The sequence below is a fragment of the Electrophorus electricus genome, chromosome 14 (genome assembly GCF_041902795.1).
Source record: "Electrophorus electricus isolate QZ-2024a chromosome 14, ASM4190279v1, whole genome shotgun sequence".
Lineage (NCBI taxonomy): Eukaryota > Metazoa > Chordata > Actinopteri > Gymnotiformes > Gymnotidae > Electrophorus > Electrophorus electricus.
The window spans coordinates 3106553-3119129 of NC_137510.1; the positions used below are offsets into that span (position 1 = coordinate 3106553).

The window sequence follows — 12577 nt, forward strand, 5'->3', positions numbered from 1 at the left end:
TGCATGTTTGTGTGTGTGTTTCTGTCTCTAACTGGCAGTTTCGGTCAGCCAACCTGCTAGCCTCTCTCACTCTCTTTTTCTCTCTTTCGCTCCCTCCCTACCCCCTGATAAAGAGTAAAAGAACAGGCTCTCCTGAGAGAGAGAGAGAGAGAGAGAGAGAGAGAGAGAGAGAGAGAGAGAGAGAGAGAGAGAGAGTGTCCAATCTTTCTCCCTGTACTTTTGGTTGGCATTTGTAAATTTGGAGACCCACACAAGCACCCTTCTCATGCATGTACATGGTTTTAATCCATAAACAAATGGAAAATATCCAACTGCAGAGATGACCAACCTCTTGCGTTTTAAGAGTCTATAAGTTTTTAGAATAGTTTGTGTATTAGTGTTCTATTGGAGATCTCTGGCTAATACTTTTAGAGCAATGGTTTATGTTGGTAATAATGAAAGATTATGGACTAATGGTGATAGTTACATGTTTTCTAAACAAATAATAAATAAATAAACCCAACTATGTGTATAAACACCCCCATCAAGACCAGACCAAAAGTCAAAACACATTGGTGAAGGAACTCGGAGAGGCTGGAACCTGCTTTGTTCCGGATGAAATTTCAGCTCCCTGCTAAGCCGCTGCTGTTTCTGGGGTGATGTTTTACTATGACTGTGCTGGGAGATTGTTTCTGTGTGGGCTGGGTTACTCTGTGCTGGGAGATCGTTTCTCTGTACTGTTTTACTCTGTGCTGGGAGATCGTTTCTCTGTGCTGTTTTACTCTGACTGTGCTGGGAGATCGTTACTCTGTGCTGGGTTACTCTGATTGTGCTGGGAGATCGTTTCTCTGTGCTGGGTTACTCTGACTGTGCTGGGAGATCATTTCTCTGTGGGCTGGGTTACTCTGACTGCTGGGAGATCGTTTCTCTGTGCTGGGTTACTCTGTGCTGGGAGATCGTTTCTCTGTGCTGGGTTACTCTGACTGTGCTGGGAGATCGTTTCTCTGTGCTGGGTTACTCTGATTGTGCTGGGAGATCGTTTCTCTGTGCTGGGTTACTCTGACTGTGCTGGGAGATCATTTCTCTGTGCTGGGTTACTCTGACTGTGCTGGGAGATCGTTTCTCTGCTGGGTTACTCTGTGCTGGGAGATCGTTTCTCTGTGCTGGGTTACTCTGACTGTGCTGGGAGATCGTTTCTCTGTGCTGGTTACTCTGACTGTGCTGGGTGATCGTTTCTCTGTGCTCGGTTACTCTGACTGTGCTGGGAGATCGTTTCTCTGTGTTGGTTACTCTGTGCTGGGAGATCGTTTCTCTGTGCTGGGTTACTCTGACTGTGCTGGGAGATCGTTTCTCTGTGCTGGGTTACTCTGACTGTGCTGGGAGATCGTTTCTCTGTGCTGGTTACTCTGACTGTGCTGGGAGATCGTTTCTCTGTGGGCTGGGTTATTCTGTGCTTGGTGGGAGAGTGAGGAGAGTGAAAGTGGGAGAGGAAAGAGTGAGAGTGAGGTCACAGTTCAGTGCACTACTCTGAAGCCTCTCTCACATTATCCATTTTGGCGGGAAACAGTGCCCCACCTCAGGACCCCCACTACACACACACACACACACACACACACACACACATTTTCCCTCCGCATTTTAAGGAGATTAAGACCATCTGCAGACCCTTGAAGGACAAAAGTGTGTGTTCCTGTGGTGACTGTGTTCTACGGAGAGATTACACTGCTATACCAGCCTCCCCCTCACACACACACAGAGAGAGAGAGAGAGAGTGAGAGAGAGCGAGCGAGAGAGAGAGAGAGAGAGAGAGAGAGAGAGAGAGAGCGAGTGAGAGAGAGAGAGAGAGAGAGAGAGAGTGAGAGAGAGAGAGAGAGCGAGAGAGAGAGAGAGAGCGAGAGAGCGAGCGAGCGCACAGAAGCTGCATTCTACTACATTTGTGATCTGAAGGATTTTCACTGACCTGGGGTAAATTGGTGATGACATCAGGGCTTCCTCATCTACAACCTGAGGGAAACGTACTCTTCACACTGGGATTATTAAGAACTTGTCATTGTTTTATTAAGGACATATTTAATTGTTTTATTATAAATGTATAATTAATAGGATGCTTATAAATCATGACTGCCTTCTATAGATCAAATCTATAAATAAATATAATTGTTATGACAATACATATTTAGCTATAATGACAATATATTTAAAATATTAAGGGCGTAACTGTCTGTGATTGGTCAGCATGTTCTCAGCACAGTACAAAATGTGATCTGATGTCACTATAAAATACTGTATCTCTGTTAGAAGCCATTTAACTTGTAAGTTTAGCAAAATTTTGTATCAAACTGTGTAAAAATAAATGTGTGTGCATACGTATGTGCGCGAATGTGTGCATATGTGTATGTGTGTGCACCAGTGTGTGTGTGTCTGTGTGTGTGACAATGACAATGCACTGAGAAAAAGAACCGTTGTGTGGATGTGTGTGTCTGCCGTGTGGATGCGTGTGCCAAAAGTGTGGATGCGTGTTCCAACCGTGTGGATGCGTGTGCCGGCCGTGTGGATGCGTGTGCCGGCCTTGTGGATGCGTGTGCCGGCCGTGTGGATGCGTGTGCCGGCCGCGTGGATGCGTGTGCCAACCGCGTGGATGCGTGTACCGGCCGTGTGGATGCGTGTGCCGGCCTTGTGGATGCGTGTGCCGGCCGTGTGGATGCGTGTGCCGGCCGTGTGGATGCGTGTGCCAACCGTGTGGATGCGTGTACCGGCCGTGTGGATGCGTGTGCCGGCCTTGTGGATGCGTGTGACGGCCGTGTGGATGCGTGTGTCGGCCTTGTGGATGCGTGTGCCAGCCGTGTAGATGCGTGTGCCAACCGTGTGGATGCGTGTGCCAACCGTGTGGATGCGTGTGTCGGCCTTGTGGATGCGTGTGTCAGCCTTGTGGATGCGTGTGCCAGCCGGGTGGATGCGTGTGCCGGCCGTGTGGATGCGTGTGTCTGCCGTGTGGGATGTATGTATTAGAAACATGGGCTCAGTCAATATGTTTACGTTTTTTTTGTTTTTTAATAAAACTGTTTTTCCACATACAAACTCCACAATATGTTTCTCTAAAACATCTTATGTACACCAATATTCACAAATTCACATTTTTTACATAAAGCTGCCACAATGGTCAAATTCCATATACACACAGAAACACACACGAGACACAAAGTGAAATGGCATTAAAGGGAAATTTAGAGCTTCTGTTTTTAAAATCCATTTGGCTTCTCTTCTCTGTTGATTTAGTGCACGATGAACATGGAACATAAACATTAAAAAAATCCAAAAACAAACAAACAAACAAAAATCCGAATACCACTCAGTGTGAAAAAGAAACAAACAAAGTGACTGTGTAGAGCCTAACCTGTACGAAGTGACTGCGTAGAGCTCGCTAACCGTTGAGTGTTTGGTGAGTGTTTGCACACGTGGACTCCTGTACGCCCCCTCGAGAGTCCAGAAGAGCAGCTGTGTTTGGTAAAGCATCTCACTGAGCTGTAGAGTGTAGCTTTGGAGAGAGAACACAGCTACACTACAGCCCTTGCTACCTAAGGCTCGTTGTGATGCCACAGACAGTAGGCTATCCGCATATCATCAGGACACACTGGGTTCGATCATAGAATAAACTCGTCATTAAATAATTAATCCTCTTAGATTGCAAGCATTAATATAAACATTTAAAATCCAGCCGTTTCCACAAAAGAATAAAAAATAGATAGTTTGTCAGTTTCAATTATAAAATGCCTAATAAATTTATACACGGATCTTATGGGACCCTGGCACTGTTTCTACAAATTAAGGAAAAATCGTACAGATGGAAGCGGATTGAAAGTGCCTGGAGCTTAGTTCCGACCTGGCTGCCAGAGAGCACGCGCCACGTAGCATCTTCTCTGTGTTAGCCTGCCAGCACCGTCTCCATTCTGTTCTGTTAGCCAAGCACAGCGCTAACTTCTCCGAGCATATACAAGCAGCGTTAGCCAAAGCCCTTTAGCATAAGATGGCTATGACCATTTCCACTTCCCCCTCTATGCTACATATAATCTGGCGTAATTTGGTTTTTCTGCAGCAATACACAGAATTCCCATTTTATCATCAGTGCAAACTCAAAAATAAAATTACAATGAAATTATAATCTCCACACAAAAGTGTTTTCCAAAACGAATATCCCCAAAGGTTTGCTGCAAATAAACAATAAAAATGCTTGTTTGTGTTGTTATTGTAAAATACTGTAAAATGTGGTGTACTACAGTTGTTTGTTCTTAGCTTATGAACAAGGGCTGTAAGGTCACCAGTGATGCTCTCCTGAAATAGAGGATGCTGGGGGTTTCCGTGAAGCGATATTTCCGGAGCAAAACTCCCCGTCGGAGGTGTTCCTGTGACCGTTTGAACCCAGTCTTCTGCACGACCCCGTCCAGCCAGAGGGTCGTGGGTAAAGGAGTCGGCGCTTAAAGGCTACAGCCTCTGAGCTCAAAGTCATCGCGGGCTTCCTTCATCTGACTAGCTAGCTGTCTCTTTATCTGTCTGTCCAACTTTGTGTCTACTGCTTTCTGAAGCAGTTGAAGATTTTGAGACATTTTTCTCCCTTCCACTCGCTCGCTTCCAGAGCGTCTGAGTGGCATCCGATGCTTTCTCAAACTCTCTCTGTCTCTCTCTCTTTCTTTCTCTCTCTCTCTCTCTCTCTCTCTCTCTCTCCCTCTCTCTCTCTCTCCCTCCCTCTCAGTGTGTGTCGAGGGTACAGGGAATCTGCAGTTTCAGTTTGGCCTGTTCGTATACCTTCAGGAAGTCTTTATACCGTGGTGCACAGCCTAGCCACGCCTCCCCAAAGTGGACTCGCCCCGTGAACAGGAAGCTGCCAGAACCAGTCCTCACTCCACACCTCAGTGGCGTCCGGATCTCTCCGGAATGCGTCAGGCGCCCGTTCCTTGAGAAGAGAGCAAACTTCTGCCGGTAGACGCGTGTAGCAGTCACTTTGATGACGGCCGCCTGCAGAGCAGAGTCTGTCTCCACCGCACGGATGTGTCCTTTCACCACTGCGCGTGCACACACACACACACACACACACACACACACACACACACACACACACACACACACACACACACACAGGAACCCAGGCATTAAAGACGCACCCCTTAAATTCATTTACGAACAGATGCACTCTCCATAAACCTGCCAGAGTGGATGTATTTGGTCTGATAGTAACTAAACTCTGAGAAAGTCCTTTAGAACTGTGTGGTTTAATATGCAGGGATTAGGCGAACTACTATGACCTGATGACTGGGTTTAGTTCTAAGTGGTCCTTACCGTAACACTAGTGGTCCTTGCCCTAACACTAGTAATCCTTACCATAACACTAGTGGTCCTAACCCTAACACTAGTGATCCTTACCATAACACTAGTGGTCCTTGCCCTAACACTAGTAATCCTTACCATAACACTAGTGGTCCTAACCCTAACACTAGTGATCCTTACCCTAACACTAGCCCTTGCTCAGAACCAGTTAGCTCACCATCCAGTGAAAGTGTCTTTTTGCTAACCTTTCTCTATATTGTGATGTGCCTTTGAATATTTGTTTTAATAGGTTATGGCACATAAACAAGGAACTGTATATAATGTGTGTGAATATGTGTCTGAGAGAAAGAGAGATTGCTTTAGTTGATCCCAGTAGTGTTTGGGTGTTCTAAGAGCTTTGACTCCAATAATGTAATCCACCCCCTAAACTTGGTTTCCATGGAAATGCTACTCTATCTGACCACATCTCAATTAAGCTCGGACTGAACCACTGTGCAGTCAGGTGGGGAGGTGGGGGAGGTTGGATAATTCCACTAAGCTGTCATCTGAACTTTAACCTGACTTCTGACTTCTGCATATATTAGGCACACTGGGTGGGGCTGAGTGGCACATGTATAAATCTGTGTGAGTGTGTGTGAGTGTGGTTTCCCTCCAATTCCAGTCTCTCTCCAACAGATACAGCTGTGTACTCAGACTGTGGCTCGATAGGCACGCAGTGTGTGTGTGTGTGTGTGTGTGTGTGTGCCTGTTTGCCTGTCACTGGTACTACATTTCACTTTTTGGAAGATATGCAAAGGTGAGACTCACCGAAGTCGCTGGTGCACACAGCCATCAGCATCTCCACGTCATTACATGGTCTACATGCTCCTGTGAAAGACAACAAGAAAGAAGTTAGTCCCACAGAGCTCTGACCAGTAATAGAACAACCACACACACACACGTTACTCTTACAGCCTGGAAACTAGCACAGTGGTGCGTGTGTCCTGTTAGGTGTGACCTGCGTCACCTGTTGAAGAGCAGTATAAAGCATGTGTAAAACCCCCAGTCTGTTGCTTCCTGCTCTGGTTCCTTCCTCAGAATAGCACACACACACACACACTGACTACCTATGAGGCATCCAAACTACCCCCTTTATAAAATCTCATCTTTTGTACCTTGTATTGCATATATATGAGTGAGTGAGTGTGAGTGTGAGAGAATGTGTGTGTGTGTGTGGGGGGGGGGGGGGGGGGGGAGTGGGTTGAGAGTTGAACGCTCGGCTATGCTACTTGTGAACCTCTTTAGTAGAGGAGCTTTAAAGTGGCCCAGTCCTGTTATCTGAACAAAAACTCTGTCTCTCAGCTGACCACAGCACCCTCCCCCAAACCAGTTACCACGGATACAGCTTGCTCATGCGGCACACTGAAAGGACCAGCCCCCACATACTGAGCTTTTGTCCTCTGCTTCCCTCTCTCTCTCCCTCCCTCCCCCTCTGTATCGTTCTCTCTCTCTGCTTGGCTTCCTTACACCTTTTCCACACTCTCTTGCGAGCTTTTCCCGAGACATGCAAGACTGCTAAAGTTCGTTGAAGGTGTTACAGCAGAATTTCTCACAGGCCACCATGTTCAGCCATTTCCGACAGGTTGTTTCAGGTGGATGTGACAGTGTTTTGTCAAGAACCTTGTTGGGTTTGAAATTAATTCAAGAATTTAGCATGATTCATTTGAACCAACAGTATTTTTATCTCTTTTTCCAAACTTTGTGAAACCCATTTCTGTGTGTCTGTATGTTTTCTGTATGTGTGTCTGTCTTTCTGTCTGTGCATCTGTGTGTCTGTGTCTCTTTATATCTGTCTGTCTGTGTGTACGTCACCTCACCTTCACTGCTGACTAGATCAGCACCAACTGAGTTGCCAGAGAGCCGCACTGTCCAATCCCCTCTCAGCTCATATCGGAAAGCCGCAATGCGTCGACTGATGTCCTGGTGGGGCGTGGCTTGCACAAAGAGGGCGGGTTTTTCTCCTGGCATGACGCTGAAGCAGTGCACACGGGCGGGGCCGGGAGTGTCGCTCAGCAGGAGTTCCAAGATCCCGTCCCGCTCCAGGTAGAGTTGGGCCCCGCCCCACTGTGGCTCCGCCTTTATACAGGCAGAGATGGGGCTCCCGCTGGCCCCGCCCAGTCCTGGCACCGCCCACGGTAGGCGGGGAGAAAGTGTGAGTCGGAGCGCCCCCACTGGGTACAGCCAATCAACGGAGCCTTCGGCACACTGCAACCACACCTGTTCCACACTACCCTGCATCTGGGACAAACCACTGTGGCGGGGGGGGGGGTCAAAGAGAGAGTGAAAACAATGAGTGAGGGGTGTTAGGAAGTGAGTGTGTTCAGGTTTGTGCTATAATATCGTCTTTTCTTAAAACAGACAAACTTTTGACAAACAACCACTTGGCCACAGAGGCATTTTGATCAGTCCCAGTATCTGACACACACACACACACAAGTTTTTTTTTTCTAAAATAAGTCACCCAGTATTTGGGATGTGTGGTCTGACTGATGTGGATAACAGTGAACATCAAAGCAACAAAGCCAAATAAACGAGTACAGCTGCTCTCTCTGTCTTTCTTTGCTCTCTCTGTTGGTCTGTATCTGTTGAGTATGCCGTGCGCCCTTTTGCTGCGCTCAGACGTAGATAATGAGAGGAGGATGTTTGAAACGTGTTCACTTGTCTTACCATTTAAAACGCGCAGTGGCAGTGGCCTGTTCTTCGATGTTCGGGAACGACCAGGCGCCCTCTAGTGGCGCTGAGTCGAAACGCGTTTCTAGCTATTTAAATAATTTAGTGAACTGAAGTTGATTTTAGACGCACGTCCTTTGCCATAAGTGTAAGGTTTGAACACTCTGCTGATTTGGTTTGTAAGACGTGAAAACCCTCATACACATGGCCTATATCAGCTGTTTACGCTGATGTATGTTTATTGGAGAATTAAACTGCTAACCATCAGACTACGCGAGGGCCTGCGGCGCGTCCAGCGCTCGAGCTGTTGCCCGGTGAGTCGCCCCTGAGCGCGAGCGCGGGCTGTAGGAACGTTCTTCACGCGCGAGCTGCACGCTGCAAACTCAACGAGGGCACTAAAAGTTCTATAAACGGCCCCTGCGAAGCACGTCTTTGCTTCAGCATAAGCTCTTATAAAATGCAAATACTACGCGCGCGCGCGTGTGTGTGTGTGTGTGAGAGAGAGAGCTAACTTTACCTTCCCCTCCAGCTGCACTGATCAGCTGAGTAGCTGGCCCGCGCCGCGTGCACCACCGCCACTAACGCAATCCGCACAAAAACCCGAAATTCCATCACGTTCAGCGCAGAACACCGCGTCGCGTGGAGATGCACAAATAATCCAGCAAGACGAGTCCGGTACTGCTTCCGCTTACTGCCGCTGGGAGTAAAACCTACACTCTCACGCGGCTAGTAGACATCCAGCCCATGTCCGCCGTACCGTCGTCGTTAAAGGGCAGTACTCGCGCTGTGCGACCATCACTCGCGCTCTCTCCAACCACAGGGCTGGAGTGCGTGCAGGATGCAGAGGCTCGCCTCGTCCCCCGGAGGAATGCACCGTGCGACCAATCAGTAGCGAGGGACGTGAAACTTTAAACCCCTCGCGCCGGGGGGGGGGGGGGGGGGCGCTGGGGGAGGGGACGCGGCTGTCGGACAGTTAAAGGCCAACGATGAACGTCGCCGGACACGGGAGCAGAAAGGCCACGCTTGGGGATTTAATTGGCCGCCGCTAATTGCATGCGCGGACGTTTGGAACATAACACGGACAAAGAAAACCATGCGTGCAAACTGTTTTCAGCTCAGCTGTGACAGACGTTGCAGCGCAAAGCCCACGCGCTTAATGCGCAGACTGCAGTCTATATTTGATCAATATAAGTTGCAGTCTTATAGGTAATAGTGGTAGTGCACACGTTGAAGGCTATTATGTTCTGAAAAACGAAGAGAGCGCGAGCCGGTGCGCGGGGAGTTTAATAATCATGATCGGAACCTTTCAGTCCGGACCTGGGGAAGGGGGGTAGAGATACTGACAGGGACACGAACACGATACTCCGTGGGATGGGCTCATTACCCTGAGCTCTTGCTGTGTGGCGCTTTTATATCGTTGCATTATAAGCAAATCACATTCTTTTGTATGGCCTCCACCATCCATCCATGGTTATGACAGGTCTTTGACATGCTCAAAAGCACGTGCTCAGTGGCACTACTGAGGTGTGTGTGTGTGTGTGTGCGCGCGCGCGTGCATGTGTCTGTGTGTATGCCGGTCCTGCTGCTCTCTTGCGTGCAGGCACAGGCTTTTGTTCTTTAATGGCCATTTCAAAGGATTGAGGCATGAAAGGAAGTGTGTGTGTGTGTGTGTGTGTGTGTGTGTGTGTGTGTGTGTGTGTGTGTGTGTGTGTGTGTGTGTGTGTGACAGACAAAGAGAGAGAAAGAGAGAGAGAGAGAAAGAGAGGGAGAGGGAGAGCACTATAAGTGGACAGAGCCCTAGTTCCTAACTGTAGGCCAGTCATAAGTGCACCTCCAGTGTGCAGCCATGCTTATGTTCATAATGCGCGCTGGATCTGCACTGTCGCTCTGCTGTAGCTAAGTGGATGTATTTAATGGAGACTGTTAGATTGGTAACTTGTGTCTGATAACTAATTAGGATCACTGTGGTTAATCAGATTGACAACTGTCAGGTTGATGACTGTAGTTCAAGTTTGGTGTTTCGTTCAGGTTTGGTTCCCATTGGTAATCTAATCATATAAACACACCCTGGCAACACTTCCCAAACTGTGCTAGACTAACGTCTGGTCCCTAGTGTCGCTGTGTGTGTGTGTGTGTGTGTGTGTGTGTGTGTGTGTGTGGACAGATTAAAGCAGAATAAAGCATTTGGTCTCTTGGATCTTGACCCAGCTGTGTTTGTGATCTACACACACACATCACACACACGCATATGAGAAACTGCAATGAGAACATTAGTGTCAGTTTTCACAGACACTTCTTATATGGATTTACAAGGCAAATACAGGTCTCTCTCTCTTGCTCTATGTATCTAACTATCTGTGCACAAGCTTGTGTGTGTGTGTGTGTGTGGGGGGGGGGTTGTGGTAGGTGGGAAAAGCACTGTCTATCCAAATTCCACTAACTCACTGGAAAATGACAAATATGTGGAACCATGGGAAACACTTCACTTATCACATTCCACATCCCAAACGCGCACGCACACACACACACACACACACACACACACACACACACACACACACACACACACACACACACACACACACACACACACACAGGAACATTTAGTGGTAACTGTAATTATCCAGTTTGTTAGAATTGATGACATAATCTAAGTTTCCTAATTGATCTAATTATAAGATAACTGGCCTTGTGTTTGTGTGTGTGTGTGTGTGTGTGTGTGTGTGTGTGTGTGTGTGTGTGTGTGTGTGTGTGTGTGTGTGTGCATGTATGTTTTCAACCATATTTATCAAGGGCAGTGTGGATGGTAGCACTGATGGAGGATCACATTCTCCACGTCTGTTTAAGTTCATTGGGATGGAAAATCTGCCACACTGAACTTAGATCAGTTATGACTCAGAGAGGAGATCAGAATCTTAAATACCAACTTCTGTTTATACCAAATATGCCAGAAGTGCAACCAGATGTGCAAAACAATCTTTTGATTTCATGTGTGCGTATGTGTGTGTTTTGCTTTCTGGTTGTAATCTGTGCAGCTGTGGAGTGGTTGGCTGGGAATAACTATGCCAACAAATATATCCCCTGAAGTCCTGGGCACGACTAAATGCAAACAAATGCTGCAGATGTCATTAATGTGTAACACTGCAGATGTCATTAATGTGTAACACTGCAGATGTCATTAATGTGTAACACTGTAGATGTCATTAATGTGTAACACTGCAGATGTCATTAATGTGTAACACTGTAGATGTCATTAATGTGTAACACGTTAATGGCATTAATGTTTAACAGTGCAGATGTCATTCATGTTTAACATTTTAATGGCATTAATGTGTAACACTGCAGATGTCATTAATGTGTAACACTTTAATGGTGTTAATGTGTAACACTTTAATGGAATTAATGTGTAATGCTGAAGATTTCATTAATATGTTATACTGCAGATGTCATTAATGTTTAACACTTTAATGGCATTAATGTGTAACACTGCAGATGTCATTAATGTGTAACACTGTAGATGTCATTAATGTGTAACACTGCAGATGTCATTAATGTGTAACACTGTAGATGTCATTAATGTGTAGCACTGCAGATGTCATTAATGTGTAACACGTTAATGGCATTAATGTGTAACACTGCAGATGTCATTAATGTGTAACACTTTAATGGCATTAATGTGAAACACTGCAGATGTCATTAATGTGTAACACTTTAATGCCATTAAACTGCTCATTAACCGCTCAGGTCATTAAGCCAGTGTTCATTAAGCACTAGCAAAGAGGAAGAAATTGCATGAGCAGTAAAGAGAGAAATTTGAAATCAGAGAAAGAGATTTGAGAAAACAATGAGACGTGTGCTTTCCTACATATCCTCTCTGTTAAGATCACTTGAGCTCTGGTATATTGTGAAGAATGCTGTGATTAGCACAGGAGAGCGACGAGTGTTTCAGTGTATGAAAGGAACACACACACACACCGTCACAGTTTACAGGAGCAGAAACAAAGCCTACAGGTGCAGCTCTGAATTGTCCCATGTGAAACTGCTGAGGTGATCTGTGTACTGTACGGTGTGTTATGTGTGGTCAGCTATGGTGCAGTGCCTCAGTTTTTCAAAATTTTCTGGGAAACAGAAAATGAGGATGTGTGCTCAGGAAAGAGACTAGGGTCAGGCTTCCATAACCCTGAGTAACACTACACCTTCACACACACACACACACACAAAAACAAACACAGTGTTTGCTGGTAAACAGAAATTCTTTCTTGTACTGTGGCAGAATAGTCTCGTAAGAACGTCTGAATCTACAATTCACACACCTCTCTGAAACACACACACACACACACACAGACACACACACAATCACACAAAGAGAATCCACTGTTGCAGAGAGGATTTATTTTTCCCTAGGGAACTTTATTTGTGATGTCAGGACAAAATACCAGAAAAAAACACACTCAGCCCATACACAACACACTCAGCCCATACACAACTCACCTATCCAATAAATACACAAACACTACATACAAATTAACAGATGAGTATAAAATGGAAGGCACTTACAATGCATGAATAG

General features: G+C 46.4%; 1 protein-coding gene across 1 annotated transcript; it reads right to left on the reverse strand.

Moving 5' to 3' along the window:
• Nucleotides 1-3021: 3021 nt before the first annotated feature.
• Nucleotides 3022-8819, reverse strand: metrn (meteorin, glial cell differentiation regulator). The gene is made up of 4 exons (XM_027003127.3): nt 8525-8819; nt 7155-7588; nt 6106-6165; nt 3022-5036 (listed from the first exon to the last, which is right to left on the reverse strand). Exons 1-4 carry the CDS (start codon nt 8617-8619, stop codon nt 4723-4725), a joined length of 903 nt encoding a protein of 300 aa, XP_026858928.1. The 5' UTR covers nt 8620-8819; the 3' UTR covers nt 3022-4722.
• Between the last annotated feature and the right edge of the window lie 3758 nt (nt 8820-12577).

Excerpts from the sequence above, each read along its gene's own strand:
- metrn (XM_027003127.3), bottom strand. The coding sequence starts at position 8,619 with ATGGAATTTCGGGTTTTTGTGCGGATTGCGTTAGTGGCGGTGGTGCAC. Across the intron at positions 7,589-8,524 it reads CAGTGCAGCTGGAGGGGAAG|TGGTTTGTCCCAGATGCAGG; the intron begins GTAAAGTTAGCT and ends CCCCCGCCACAG. Across the intron at positions 5,037-6,105 it reads TGTGTGCACCAGCGACTTCG|TGGTGAAAGGACACATCCGT; the intron begins GTGAGTCTCACC and ends GTGCACGCGCAG.